Source organism: Pelmatolapia mariae, linkage group LG9 (genome assembly GCF_036321145.2).
Source record: "Pelmatolapia mariae isolate MD_Pm_ZW linkage group LG9, Pm_UMD_F_2, whole genome shotgun sequence".
NCBI classification, from domain to species: domain Eukaryota; kingdom Metazoa; phylum Chordata; class Actinopteri; order Cichliformes; family Cichlidae; genus Pelmatolapia; species Pelmatolapia mariae.
In genome coordinates, this window is record NC_086235.1 from 3,053,467 (window position 1) to 3,069,376 (window position 15,910).

The 15,910-nt window shown below is 45.3% G+C and overlaps 1 protein-coding gene across 3 annotated transcripts in view; it reads left to right on the forward strand.

The window, feature by feature from the left end:
- Nucleotides 1-2,806, forward strand: part of fars2 (phenylalanyl-tRNA synthetase 2, mitochondrial) — a 138,275-nt gene extending 135,469 nt beyond the window's left edge. For all 3 annotated transcript variants that reach the window (XM_063484608.1, XM_063484607.1, XM_063484609.1), the window contains exon 10: nucleotides 1,081-2,806. In XM_063484608.1, coding sequence (XP_063340678.1) covers nucleotides 1,081-1,219 — 139 coding nt within the window. In that variant the 3' untranslated portion in view covers nucleotides 1,220-2,806. The remainder of the gene's footprint in view (nucleotides 1-1,080) is intronic.
- The last annotated feature ends 13,104 nt before the right edge of the window (nucleotides 2,807-15,910 follow it).

Below are 15,910 nucleotides of genomic sequence, written 5' to 3' on the forward strand. Positions count from 1 at the left end.
TCTCCCGCTCTGTGACTGGATAATGGAGACATCAATTATTCAGCAGCGACACAGTCTATCACATGAAATACCATTCACTCTGTGTGTGTGTGTGTGTGTGTGTGTGTGTGTGTGTGTGTGTGTGTGTGTGTGTGTGTGTGTACACAAATATAATGTGTAATTGTGTTTGTGTCTCTTCTCTCTGACATTTCCTCCAAACGTATCGATGATCAATTATTCACGAGCCGCATAGCGAGAGCGGGCGAGCGACACAGAGATTGAATGGAGAGAGAGAGTGTTGGGTTTAGTCCCTTTGACTGTGATTTAATGTCATGTGACTCACAGGTGTCTGTGGCCTTGTTCACACCTGGCGTGGGTCTCTGGGGGTTCACGGTGAATCACAGCGCTGCTGGTTTGTCTTCTGATGTAACTTCCTGTTTCCGGTGAACTCTCCTACATGTTTTTCCTTCCTGTTTTCTTAACCAATCAAATTCTCCCTGCAAATACAGTCTGATGCTGACAGACTGTTGCTCCTCGGCATCGATTGACATCCAATAAGATCCAACAAGTTTGGACTGATGGTTTCATGGTGTCGGTTTTACTGTCAGGTCTGAATAAAACATGATGCTCAGTTTTATGGCTTCATTACAGTCAAACGATAAAACGGGTGATTTGGGGGTGACTAACGATCTGCCGCCGTCTGCCATGAAGCTCGATTAGAGGCTTCACACTGTCAGTCAAAGCCTCCATCTTTTGGATACAGTCTGTGTTTAGCTGTGCAGATTAACGACACAGAAACGTCGTCGGTCTGCTCGCTCGTGCACAGATCACTGCAGCACAGTTAATAATAACAGTGATTCCTGAGATTGATCCGTTTGATTGGAGCGTCCCGGAAATCCACTGTTAAAGCAGGAAAGTGGGAAAGGTGGGAAAACATCCCAGAAATCCACGTCACAGCTTTTAGCCGAGCCGGAACAGCAGCTCACAGGAAACATGACGAAAGAGTCGGAAACTCACTATCGAGCACGGTGTTAAACATAATCACATACACTCTGTTACCTGAAACCTCACTCTGTGTGTGTGTGTGTGTGTCTCTTTCAGGACCGGGAGGCGGAGTCATTGTTACCGCATCATCTACCGCCACATGGAGCGAACTCTGACCCAGCAGGAGGTCCGACGTGTCCACCAGCAAATTGAACAAGCTGCCGAGAGCGAGCTGGGCGTGCAGGGCCGATTCTAACACACACACACACACACAGACACACACACACACACAGCAGTGCATCATCCTTTGCGGCTCCTCTCGAGGCTGAAACATTCACTTGTGTCACTTTTAATTTCCCAAAAACCTCCTCGGCCGTTTGGACCTCGGCAGCTGCTCGGACTGCAGAGAAGATCAGAGCATCTTTATCATCCCTGCCTCGGATAATAAATCCATCAGACTGAACCGAGCGCCATCTGCACATCCTTTGGATGTTTTCCGGTTTGTTCCGTCGTTATTAACGTAGCGGTGCTCGCCGGCGGACACAGAAACACCTCGCCGTGTTGAGACGTGACGGCCTCTGCAGCACATGAGAATGAGTCACTTTCAGTGATTTGTGTTTCCATCATTATTGTGACAATGATATTCTGAGATGCAGCCTGCAAATTCAGCTTTTGGCTTCTTATTTTTAAATGTGCAAGAACATGATGTGCAGATACAGAAATAAATCAGCAGCAGACGGATGCAGGGGAAACTCTGCACCTGCAAAAGTTTCTGCAACTTCAGGAAGGCCTCAGCAGCATGGAGGGGGGCCTGTTCTGGTTTAAGTTAGCTGGACCGAACAGGGACCGCACTGATGTTTGACGTAGACCTCACAGGGGTTCAGGTTTGGGTTGAGGTAACATCCGCCTGTTCGACAGATGCTTTGCTTTTCAAAATGAGTGCCTGAGGTTCCATCTTCTAGTTTCTGAAGAGTTTACCTGATTAGCAAAAGGAAACCATAATCTAACTCTAGATGAGACGACGTGGACATCGGCAGGTCTTCGTCCTCGTCCAAACAGTCATCTCTATAAACAGATGTCAACATCTGGACCTGCGGGCGAGCGGCCAGAAGCTCTTTGAAACCCACTGTGCTGATGTTTGAGGATGTTCGAAGCTGAAAAGGTCGAGAGCGAAAGCACAGGTGGTCATGTGATAAGACGCCCCATCCCTAACCCTCCAACCACAGGCAGAGATCAGTTTGACACCAACATGTAGGATCAGTGTTACTGTGAGGAGGTCGGATAATCTGGGTATCTGCAGCATCAGCTCAACTGACGAAAACTGATGTGGAATGAATTAGAAATGTTGTTTTCTCAGCTCCCGCTGTGCAGCCAGTGTTTATGGGCTCAGTAACAGGAGTTTAGTTTCAGAGGAGAACCGAACAGCTTCACGGTGCTTCATCTGCTCACGTCAGATTTTACTGATACGTGCAGCATCTGCAGAACTCCCTCACATTACAGTTTGATCCTGTAATGAGCACGTTTCCATCAAACGCTGATCGTGCTCCGGGTTTAGTTAGAATATGAAACCTCCCACTGGATCAGGTCACACGTGTAATCCCGTTCACAGCTTCAGAACATGAAATCCAGCATCACCTCCGGGAACATCGGGATGCTTTCAAAAGTCCGATGGACTCTCTCTGCATCTCAGCCTGAAGTTGTTTCTGTAAGAGAGGAAACAAAGTAGCGAACGATGAGTTTAATATTTACAAAACCAAAGTTTCTGTCTTCATTTCCTTCATGTGCGAGAGCTTTAACGAGCCGCCGTCTGTGTTTAGATAAAAACATTAAAAGTTTTTGGTCACGTTGTTGTTCGAGTGTGTTTTTATTTCACATTTGCAGAGCAGAGACATCAGAGAGAAATAATAATTATATTTTAACATTAAAAATATGTTGATTAAAAACTCCTAAACATAAAAACTGTCTGTTAACCATTTGTTGATTTACTATAAGGAAATCCAGGAAGTCATGACCACTTAGCTCCTCCCACTTCCTCCCATCCAAACTGAGTATTTTCATGGCTCTCTTTGGATTCCTGCTCGTGTGTTTTTATGGTCAAAATAAAGATTTGATGGATTGAATCCAGTTAAACAGAAGAGGAAACGAGGACGAAGCGTCCCCTCGCTGGTGAATCCCGGTGAGCCCACGCCGAGTCACGGAGCAGGCTGGACTCCTGCTGGCGGCGATGAACCCAAACACACCTCAGAGCAGCGAGCTGAGGACGCCTCACATGATGCTTCATTTCCTCGGAGCCTTTCTGTCTTCCTATCAGGCCTCACAGGGCGGAGCTTAATGAGGTCAGAGTGGACGGACGGTCGCTGACATTCGAGAGTTTCATTAATTTTACACTAAAATCTGATCGATGGACACGCGCAGCCTGACTGAGGCCTCGTCTTCCTCCTCACGTCCCACACAGAAACATCACGCACACCCGCCGCCGTCCAAATGCCACTCTGTCATTTCCTCTGTGCCGGCGCCGAGGCATTAAATGGCTTTGCCTGTCACTCTACTCAGCAATGCAATGAATTCTGGGAGCTGCACACACACACACAGACTCATACTTGTGTCTTTGTGAGGACCCTTGCTGCACGCCTGTCTCCTCGTATGTTCCCCGTAATGCTGAGTAAGGCTGGAGGACGTCCTCACAGTGGAGAAACGCCGGGCTGTGCAAAATATAACTCAAATATATTTAAAGATTCTTTAAATATCTTCTTTCATGTCACCTGAACTCCCACTGAGATCGACATCTGTTCTGCAGAGACGTGATGTGAAGGAGGCGCCTGAAAACGAGGCGTTACACAGCGACTGGTCCTTCGGACGAACTCTGCTTGTGATATGAAAGCTGTCCACATTCAGATACACAAACCAGTACAACACAGTTACCACTGACTGGTGACATTACTCTCAGAGGCTCTTCCATTGCTGCTGTTGGAGGTTCAGGGAGTGTTTCTGAAGAGCGCACAGTTCAGAGGAGAGCATCTGACTCCATGAGCTCAGGCCTCCTAATACCACACAGCAGCTCGAGAACTCCTCCGATGAGCCTCCTACGAGACTCTTCAGCTCATTATGGTAACCAAGAAGCTTAGTGCGACAGCAGTTTGCCTTTTAACAGATGTTTCCATCTTAGTTTTTGGTCCCTGCACCAAACAAGGACCTTAAAAGGAACAAACCAGGTTAGCAGGCTGAGATTGTCTCCTGCTGTAAAACTGGGTTTTTCTAAGCGTGGTCTAACTTTAACCTGCTTCTGATCCCTTAAACAGTCCTCTGGCAGTCTGGCCCATGTCCTCACCACCTCACGTTGGTCCTCACAAAGATAGATATACGAGTACACGCACGCACACTCATTTAAATGGGGCTCATTAGAAAACACACTCCTACACCCTCGTTCACACACAGCATCCCAACCAGACAGCGCTCTGTCAGCGTGCTGAGGCGATACGCTGGCTTAGGCTGCTACAATCATACACTGCCACACAGGAACTTCACACACACACACACACACACACACACACACGTGTAGAGGCAAATGCCACTCTGCCAATCATGCCGTCGGAGGCTGTCTGCCTTCGATGGCTGTGCTCGTCACTCCGGTCGAGTTAAAGCTGAGCTCTGACAGTTTGAGGCCAGGCTTACAGTTTGGACACAGGAAAACACACACTGGAATTTTTAACCAGCTCTCTGCTTCAGCAGCTCGGGAAGAGCATCAATGACACCGAGGGAAAAGCCCGAGTTACACCCTGCATTCATATTTCTACCATTAATTCCAGCATATATAATTGGATTATTTTTCTCCTCACAGACGGTTTATTGAGATTCAGCAGGAACGTGTTGCTTCAGTTAAATACATCCAGGATTCCTTGATGGCTCACAGAGATTTTCTATGAACCGGAAGCTTCCAGGATCATTTAGGAATGATTTTATGTGATTAAAGTGATTTAAGGACGAGTCACTGAGTTTGTTACCCAAAGAAATCAGGAACTGAACGTTTCAGTGAGTTTTAGAGATGAAGGAATAAATCTCTGGAATGTTTTCAGATGATTCAATGAGATTTAAGGTACTTCAGGAGATTTAAAGACTTTTAGGCAATTCAAGGCATTTATTCCTGATGATTCGAGAGGATTCAACAGTAACTGTTCAAGCTGGTTTCAGATATCGAAAGTGATAAAAGCATTCTTTTTAAAGGAGATTTAAGGTGATTGTCTCGAACAATTCAATGTAATTAATGATTATTTGAAATGATCTCAGATGATTCAAGGACAATAAAGAATCTTTAGTGGAATTTGGTGATAATTCAAAGGGATTTAAGAGGAACTGTGGGGGTGACATCAATGCTTGAGGTGATTTAAAAGATTTTAGATGATTTAATATTTTTGCATTTAATGGTAGACCCATGGAGTTTGGGTAACGGTTTCTACAGTAATTATAAGAGTTAGGATGTTTCAGTGCATTCAAAGACTTCCAGGTATTCTTCTTCTTCTTCTGATTCAAGGATGGAGGATGTTTCAGCAGCTCGGGCTGATTTAAGGAATTGTCAGCTGGTTTGAGGTGATACAGCTGCAAATGTTTCAAACACGCTCCAGTTAATGAGGTTGTGTCGTGATGATTTAATGAGGGTCGATGCAGGAGTGTGTCGTGAAAGTCAGGAAACTTTCAGGGTTTCCATGGTGATTTCAGATTTCAAGCCTGCTTCATGCATTCCTGGAAGCTTCTAAGAAGTGATGGTTAACATGTAGTCTGACAAAAACACAGAGGAGTGGACTCAGAGAGGAGGAGGAGGGGAGGTGTAACGAGCTCCACAGCTTTCAGCAGCTCCTGAGTTTGTGTGTAAACACATTTATTGCATTACTCAGATACAGATGTTACACCACGGCCACGCCCACTCCTGTCCAGATGTTGGCTGTGAGTGAAAATGGGCTGCGAAGGAATTCCGACGCTTTCTCAGAGTCCTGCTGAAACTTGGCCGATACTGATGTGTCAGCAGTGACCCGCCCACCACTCCCACAGTGTGTGTGTGTGTGTGTGTGTGTGTGTGTGTGTGTGTGTGTGTGTACGGGTTCGTACTATCCTGGTGGGGACCAAAATCTGACTTTTACTATCCTGGTGGGGACTTTCTGCACCGTGGGGACCAAAATCCAGGTCCCCTCGGGGTTGAAAGCAATTTTCACACTCAAAATGCGGTTTTACTGTCAGGGTTACAATTAGGTTATGGTTAGATTTAGGGTAAGGGTTAGGGTTAGGCATTCATTTTTAATGGTTAGGGTTAGGGTAAGGGGCTAGGGAAAGCATTATGTCAATGGGATGTCCCCACGAGGATAGCAAACCAGACATGTGTGTGTGTGTGTGTGTGTGTGTGTGTGTGTGTGTGTGTGTGTGTGTGTGTGAAGCTCCCTCCATTACAGCCTCCTGCTTAAATGGGATTTGCAGTAATTACAGTGAGAAGACTTTAATGATTGAATTCAGCGTCTGCGTTGATCTTCAGGTTTTTATTTGGAGCACACTGACTCACTCCTGCGTCCTTCACATCAGGGCGGATTGCTTTAACGACACCTTCACGCTTTAATCTCACACACACACACACACACACACACACACACACACACACACACACACACACACACACACACACACACACACACACACACACCTGTCCTCTCCCACAGGTGAGGTTCACCCTCTGGTGTCTGCAGAGAGCTTGGGTTGGATCTCCCACAGAGATGCGCTGTGACCTTTGCAGACTGACGCACTGACACTGTGTCCACATTCATTCTCTGCTTGCTGAGTGACGCATCCGAGGCCGCCTCTGATTCCCCGGAGTGACTTCAGGGAGATTCAAGGTTGTTTCTGGGAGATGCTTGAAGATTAAGGACATAAGAAGGCTTATAGGAAATTCTGACATTTCACAAATTTTTCAGGCATTTCAGGAAGAAGGTGATTTCAGAGAGATGATTATTTCCTGATTTCATTTAAGCTGATTCAAGGATCATTTCTATGTTTGAAGATTTATACAAAACTATGTGAATTTCAGTGGATTCAAACAGATAAAGGAAATTGTTACGATGGTTAAAGGACATTTGAAGTCCTTTAGATGATTCATGGAAGTTTCAGTTGATCAAAGAGGTCGATCAGGAAATTCAGACAGATTTGGATTTTCAAAGATTCAATTTGAGGCAGTTTAAAGAATATTTCAAGCGATTCAGAGAATATTTTAGCACATCCAGAGAATTCAACTGGGTGGTCTCAGGATCTCATCTCTGCTTTTTGCAGATGATGTGGTTCTGTTGGCTTCATCAGGTGATGGCCTCCACCTCGCTATGGAACAGTTTGTAGCCCAGTGTGAAGCAGCGGGAATGAGGATCAGTACCTCCAAATCTGAGGCCATGGTCCTCAGCCGGAAAAGGGTGGAGTGCCCACTCTGGGTCAGGGACGAGACCCTGCCCCAAGTGGAGGAGTTTAAGTATCTCACGAGTGACGGGAGAAGGGAGCGGGAGATCGACAGACGGATTGGTGCTGTGGCCGCAGTGATGCGGACGCTGCACCGGTCTGTTGTGGTGAAGAGAGAGCTGAGTGTAAAAGCGAAGCTCTCAATTTGCCGGTCGATCTACGTCCCTACCCTCACCTATGGTCACGAGCTGTGGGTAGTGACCGAAGGAACGAGATCATGGATACAAGCGACGGAAATGAGCTTCCTCCGAAGGGTGGCTGGCCTCTCCCTTAGAGATAGGGTGAGAAGTTCAGCCATCCGGGAGGGGCTCAGAGTAGAGCCGCTGCTCCTCCACATCGAAAGGAGCCAGCTGAGGTGGTTCGGGCATCTGACAAGGATGCCTCCTGGGTGAGGTTTTCCAGGCATGTCCCACCGGGAGGAGGCCCCGGGGCAGGCCCAGGACACACTGGAGAAATTATATCTCTCGGCTGGCCTGGGAACGCCTTGGTGTTCCCATAGACAAGCTGAAGGAGGTCGCCAGGAGAGTGAGTTGCTGCTTAAGCTGCCGCACCCATGACCCGGCCCGGATAGGTGGAAAAAGATGAATGGATGGAGAATTCAACATTAATGTTCCAAACTTTTGGGGAGATTTCAGTTAGTTAGTGCCATTCAGCACTAACTGTAGGTTTCAAAGATGTTTCATTTAAAGTCACAGTTGAAGTTCGCCTGCTGTTCATCAGTGTCCACGTCTTTGTGAGGGGAGTCCGGTGTGATCGAGTCGCAGAAGCTCACCTCTGTCTGATGATGATATGCTGAACTTCTAAGGAGATTTAGGAACATTTCAAACTATTTAAAGTTTTCTTTCAGACTACTCAAATGAATTTTATTTAAATTCTGCATATTTGATGGATTTTAGTTGATTCAAGGAGTTTTTAGGGACTCTTTCTGGATGATTTAAAGATATGCAGCAGTTTAACATATATTACAAGCCTCTCTGGCAGATTTGAAGATGTTTTTGCCTCAGATGATTCAGTGGGATTAAACAGTGGAGTTTAACCAGACCCAAACACTGGAACAATTTAATGGTTCCTGTTTAAATTACAGTAAATCACTGAAAACATTTTCAGAGGAGATCTGAGGACACGTCAGAGAGATTTAAGGGCATTTCATGGACATCTAGAAACGTTTGAGGAAACTGTGGGTGGCTAAAAAAATACTTCACATGACTCAGGCTCCTTCGCTGCATGCAGTCTGTACATAAATCTGAGGCAGTTGTTTAACAGCTGCAGAGTGCTGCAGGTAATGAGCTGAGCTGAGGTTCTGGCTCATAAAAACCAGATTCACACAAATACATGCGTGAAACGGTCTGAAACATGATCCCGCTGCTCGTGCAGGAAACACGGGACACTTGGTTGGTTATATCCACTCCAGCCTCGACCGAGCTCACTGCAAATGAATCTCTCATACGCTGCCATGTTTCTAACCCGATGACTTCCCTCGTGCGTGTTGGGATTTGTTCTGTTTGCTTTGGTTCATGTGGATCTTTCCGCTGAGCGTCTGGTCCGCTGCTTCTCTGAATAAACCAACAGAAGTCTGATTGTGCGCCTGAAAGTGTTGTGAATGAATTATTCCAGCAGGGACGAGTCACAGAGTGTTCTTAGTTACAGAAACGGCTGACTGCATCATTTCCATCCCAATGAAGGCAAAACACACACACAGTCTCTGCATGTGAGCAAGCAGATCACAACTGGAACTTTTAGTTTCAGTTTAACATCCAGGACTTTACAGGCCGTCAGCTGATCCTGAAATAACAAAAGAAACTCAGCCTCAAGTTTCAATTTATCTTTTCATAGTTTTACATTAACATCAGACCAGCTGTGGCCTGACTGGAGACATTTGGTTCAGGGCTAAAATGTCTCTAAAAGGAAGACGAGTCTCCAGTTAACTCTTCACTTAAAGCAGGTCCCAGCCTGCAGTTCCTCTAATGTCCAGCAGAGGCTCCAGTCAGCATCCACACGTTTAGAGCCTCCATCATGTCAACTGCCAGCTGTCAGTTTTTAGCCATTTAGGGGTTTTTTAATTTAGGGGCGTGGCCTCGTTAACAGGTAGATGGTGACATAGGCTTCATCTCAGCTAGCTGGAGTCCCTGAACTTGAATTCTGGACCTCGTTGGAGCCTTTTAAAGTGTTTTAATGACAACGTCTGACCGATAATATGGCTGCTGTGAGGTTACTGTACTAACAGACGTCTGTGGACGCAGCTTGATGAGCGAGTTGGCTCCAAATATGTTCGTTTCTGGCTTCAGTAAGCAATGATAGCGTTGATGTTTAAATGTGGACTCCAGTTAGCAAGCGGGCATTTAAACACAGGAAGTGATTTCTGTGTGAAAGTCCAGCAAACAGCAGCAGAGTTTTCCTCTGTTTCAGTCTCATTTCTATTTGTGATCGTGCCACAGGCGATATTTAAAGAGGCGCTAACGGCCCACTGAGCCAATTAGGAGGTGAAGGAGAGCTCCTGCTAGCCACATCTCTGCTTGACGATAGCTGATGGAGGCCGTTTATAGGAGTGAGAACATTCATTTGAACTCTTTTAGCTCACTGTAGTCGTGCTGACTGTGCTCTGAAGCGACCAGCGAGATATTATTAATTCTGACGTTTCTATCGATAACCTTTTCCAAGGAGGTTCTGTAGTTGGTTCAGTTTGTCTGGTTCTCTGCATGTTTGCTTCTTTTAAAAATAGGGACAGTACAGATTAATTAACATGAGCGCCCGGGTCCATCACATAAGTGTGAAAGATTTAGCCACAGACGCTAATTTTCCCCTGCAGTCACTGCCAAGCTGACGGCATTTATAAACTGCAAAAGAAAGCCAAAGCTTGTTAGCTGAGATAATAAGCATTTAAACGATAAAACAGAGACCGCAGAAGATGAAAAACATCACAGATCAGAAGGAAAAAGCACATGGACACATTTACAAACCCGTCACATCTGATAGGACAGCATGATTGATGATCCAGTGTCCGCCGATTTGTACGGATATGGATTCAGCCCCATGGGTTAATCTGCCATAAAGCACCTCTTCTTCTAAACATGTTCATATATGTAATCACGTTTATGAAAGTTATTAAATGTCTGCAAACTGATCCTGTGCTCCCAGTTATAGAAAACATGTTTAGTTTTCTTTAATATGGATTTCTGTCGTACACAAAACCAGGAAGCAAACACCAACCATCCATCCATCCATCTGTACATCCATCCATCCATCCATCTGTACATCCATCTGTCCATCCATCCATCTGTCCATCCATCTGTACATCCATCCATCCATCCATCCATCTGTACATCCATCCATCCATCCATCCATCCGTACATCCATCCATCTGTACATCCATCTGTCCATCCATCCATCTGTACATCCATCTGTCCATCCATCCATCTGTCCATCCATCTGTACATCCATCTGTCCATCCATCCATCTGTCCATCTATCCGTACATCCATCTGTACATCCATCTGTACATCCATCCATCCATCCATCCATCTATCCGTACATCCATCCATCTGTACATCCATCTGTCCATCCATCCATCTGTACATCCATCTGTACATCCATCCTTACATCCATCTATCCATCCATCTGTACATCCATCCATCCATCCATCTGTACATCCATCTGTACATCCATCTGTCCATCCATCCATCTGTACATCCATCTGTACATCCATCCTTACATCCATCTATCCATCCATCTGTACATCCATCTGTACATCCATCTGTCCATCCATCTGTACATCCATCTGTCCATCCATCTGTACATCCATCCATCTGTACATCCATCATCCATCTCTCTGTACATCCATCCATCCATCCATCTGTACATCCATCATCCATCTCTCTGTACATCCATCCATCCATCCATCTGTACATCCATCCATCTGTACATCCATCATCCATCTCTCTGTACATCCATCTATCCATCCATCCACTCGTTCATTCATTCATTCACTCATCAATCCTTACATCTATCCAGACATCCATCCATTCCCTTCCACTTATCTTTAAGTGGAAGCGGGGGGTTAAGTTAATGTTTACCATGAGTGTCCAGGTCCTGGCTCCTCCCTTCCCTCTTATGTTCCCGCCTTTCATTGGCTGCGGTCTGAGTCATCCAGCCAATGGATGACCTCCAGGGCATAATTAAACTGTCTAAAGCTGCACTCCAGGTCCTTCAGTGAGCTCTCTGTTGGTCTTTGCTTCATGATCGGGTTACAGTTTATGTGTTTGCTTCCAGAGAAAGCTTGCAGGGCGGCGCTGCCCTTTTATTATGATGTCGTCTTTTTTCCTGGCTGGAGAGTTGAGGTGTAGTTTGTAACCTTTCTGTGGTCTAAGTTAGGGGGAAGATGTTTTGTTTTAAGGTGCGCCTGTTTTGTTTGCTACCTGCTGAAGTTAATTATGCTTTCTTTAAAACAACCAAGCGTTCTCTTCACCTTAGTTGACCTAGTGTTCTGTTGCTAAACTAAACTAAACTAAACTAAAGAGCAGAGGACCCAAAGGTGAGCCTTGAGGTACACCAAAATGTTAATGCATCGTGCTCTCATTGCAGTAAACCATTAGAGTGGATGGATGTTTTTTTCCTCCCTCTTATTCTTTTCACTTTCACCTGTTTTTTAGGTTTAGCAACTGGAAACTGCTCAGTTCAATAAAAACGTAGAAAACGTGACTAAAAACAGTTCAGGCCCTCGAGCTACATTTTGAAAAGTAATAAAGGGGTTTTTTTTCTTAGATTGCTAAAGGCATAAAAATACACCCGTGCATATCAGCCAGTGCCTTCTTCAGGATGCAGAGGTAGAGAATATTCAAACAGAGCAGTTACAGCTTCATTTGCCACAGGTGTGCATGCTTATCTCTGGCCTCCAGGTGTGCTGGTCAGTGCAGCATTTCTCCAGGTTTTAAGTGCGTTACACACTTTTCATGACTTTTCCAAACCTGCCTGGAGTTCCTGATGTTTTAGCGTTCCTGTAGTTCATTTTCCTTCAATGACTTGGTTACATTTAAGGACCAGGAGCAGCATCTCCCAGCAGTCACCCTGCTCACTGATAAATGAGGAGTTTGTCATGACGCCACAGGACACCTCGTGCATTAATTATCAGATTTTGACAGAACTACATTAACTGGCACTCCAAGGAAGAGACCACTGCTTATTTAGGATGTTATGGATGGACTTGGACTGAAAGTGATTAACTTGTGGACTTTTGTGGAATTTTCTTGTGAAGACATTTGGTGTTAAAATTCACACCAAACTAAAGAAATAAGAAAACTTGAGACATTGTTTTGACATTCTGAAGAAAATACCACAAATTAAACCTGATCCAGACATCCGTCTGAATCCTGGAGCTCAGTGTGCGCTCGGCGTAGAGGGAATTTTCGGCTTTGGTGAAGTTTTTCAGTCTCAAAACACCATAAACCATCATGATGTTCTTTTAAGTCGACCTCAGCCTCTGCGGCTTCTTATTTTTCATTCCAGACACTTTGAGCTCATGTTCTTATTGTCTCATATGGTGGCGACGAGGGGGAGAGAGGGTGGTGGCTGTGACAGATGGGTGTAGTCACTGGCCCTCCAACCCTCCCACACACACACACACACACACAGAAGCAGACGCTGTAGACAGCGAGTGGGTGTGTGGATGCATGCATTTGGTGGATTTGCAAAGATCAAGTCAAAACCTTATAACACACACACACACACACACACACACACACACACACACACACACACACACACACACAGTTGGGGCATCAGGTTCGCTTCATATTCATCGTGACTGAAACTGTGGACGATTCATTCCACTTCAAACAGCATGAGACAAAGAGGAGGAGAGGAAGGAAGAAACTAACGTGATATCTGATCGTTTCTCTTTCATCGCATTTTCCTTTTTCTATTTCAGTGTCACATGTGTTTTTATTTAGAATCCCACTAAGACTGGCTTCATCTCTGTCCACAGACGGGGTTTATTTTTAGTCTTCCGTCTTTTTGCCGCCGTAACGTTTCTTTGAGCAAACACAAATAACAAAAGCTGCTGCTGAATCCCGACTGTCCTGCAAACCGTGCCACATTTAAAGCTCCTCGTATCACCGTCATCTCTACCTGTGAGGGCTCTGACTCAAACACAGCAAATATTCAAACTGTCCAGTTGTTCATTGTGGGGTCACATCTGTAAACCTGGCCCGAGGGTGGCGCTTCAGGAAAGGTCAGAGTGTGAGCTGCAAACCAAACAGACGCTGAGCCGTGTGATGCATAATGTTTGTGGATAACAGTGGTCTGCAGATGATGTTGCATTATGGGTTGTTTTGTTAATGGTGGCATTAACTGAGTAATGGCTGAAATGGAGGAAGCTCAACCTCCAGCTCAGATCTCTCTTCCCACAGCGCTGGGAACAACAGCTGCATTACTGCAGATGTGGCACCAAGCCTGGGCTACAGCAACTGTAGACGCATGCATGGAGGCTCCCTGCAGAAAAACAAACCATATCCCTGCAACTAACGTCCAATTAAATGTGGAAATAGGGGAGACTTCATGAGTTCTAGCAAGAATAAATCTACTTTTCGTGGCTAATTCTTTGGATCATCATCAGGTTCAAAGTCAAACTGCTTTTTCCCTCTGACAGGGGAAGCATGCACAGGGGCCGCCCAGAGATCATTCAGGATGCTTCGTTGCTGCAGATGAGACATTCATCAATTTACTTTTACTGCATGGAGAGCTGAGATTTCTGCTTGGATCTTTGAGCCTCGCTTTGAGTTTAGGGTTCGGAGGGTTTCATTGTGTCCTTGGACGTCCTGCTGCACAGGTAATGAATCTTAAGGGTTTGATGAACACAGATTGTGTTTCATCTCCTCAAAATAAATGATATGATGTATCGTATATGAACTCTACATCAGCACTGGAGGTGACCTGCTGATAGGCACAGAACTGTCATCTTTCAGCTTTCCCAGTTTTCAGGAGTAATCAGCAGATCAGGGACAGCAAAAGCAGCTCTGTGTTTGTCCTGCTCAGTAACGTGTCCAGTTACTATTGATCATCTGAGGACTGGGTATGAAAATGACTCAAACTCATAAACAGTTAACATATTTTGTTGTTAAACCTTTTGAATTAAATCTGAGAGTCTGTCAGTCACACGGTGATGTTTGATCTGTAAATCCACTCTGATGGAGCTCAGGAATATAAAAATCTATAAAAACGTCCCACTGTAACAGCTTCATCACCAGCTTTAAAAGGCAAGAAAAAACCAAGTTTGTCCTGTTCAAGTGAATTCATTCCAGTAATGATAGATTTTCCTCTAATACAGAAGAAGTGAGAGAGAGAGGCTTCAGGATGAGACAACATCTGATCCAGAGAGTTCAGAGCGTGAAGGTGACGGAGGCAGTCAGGACGGTTGTTATGGCAGCACCTCATCTTTGGCTGAACTGCTCGTGTGAAAGTTGACAGAAAAGGGGAAAAAGTATCAGCATCACAAAGATTTGCATTGGCTCAAGTTCAGCTTTTTCGCTGATGACACTGTTTGTTTGTCTGGTCCTTGGATGGAGGTCTGCTTCCATCACTTCCTCTGTGGATGCACTTACTTCCAGGTGACGGGCACAGACGTGATATTTATATCTTTGACAGATGTGGAGCGAGCTGGGAGCGTGTCATCCTCACAGCTGGAGAACTGAGAGGGAGACGGAGTCTAAACGAGGCTTTGGGAATCAAACGCACGCGCCTCCCTGTCCGACGCTACAACTGCTTTTCTGTCAGAGTGATTACAGCAGAATTACGAGGCGATAAATTAAAAGGTTTGTTTGCGGTGAGAAGCAGCGAGCGGCCGATTGGTTTACAGATGACAGGTGACAGTTTGCATCAGCACCTGCAGGGAGCAACAGAGCTGTGTGTGTGTGTGTGTGTGTGTGTGTGTGTGTGTTCACATCTGCTTGTTAAGTCTGACATAATTATTCATTTTCAGAGGTGGTGTTCTGGGTGATGTCTTTAATAAAGTGTGCTCAGTGTCTCGGGGTTTATTGACAGGAAGCAGGAGACTGACGGATGGATTGTTGCAGCGTCAGCAGCGATGAGGACGCTGTGACGATGTGATGTGGCAGGTCTGCTTTTATTTGAAAGCTTTCCTAATTATTTTGCACAGCTACTAATAAATGATGCTGCATTATTATATATTCATAAATGAAACCAGTTTTTTCTGTGGACCTGTAAAAGTCAGTGCACAGGTCTCTGTCTCTGTTCTCGTCCCGGACACGAACAAAAGGATGGAGCGCTGAGTCTCAGCGAGCTATGACACGTTTACTGCACTGACATGAATTAATAGAAAAATGAAAGAAGACAAATAGAATCTATAGTTTCTAATAATAGGCACTTCCTGTCCTCTCTGATCCTGCCTCCTCATCACCAGAAACCCCAAACAGAGCCCTTTCAAAATAAAATGCCCCGCTCGCGTCCGTGGGTTTGAA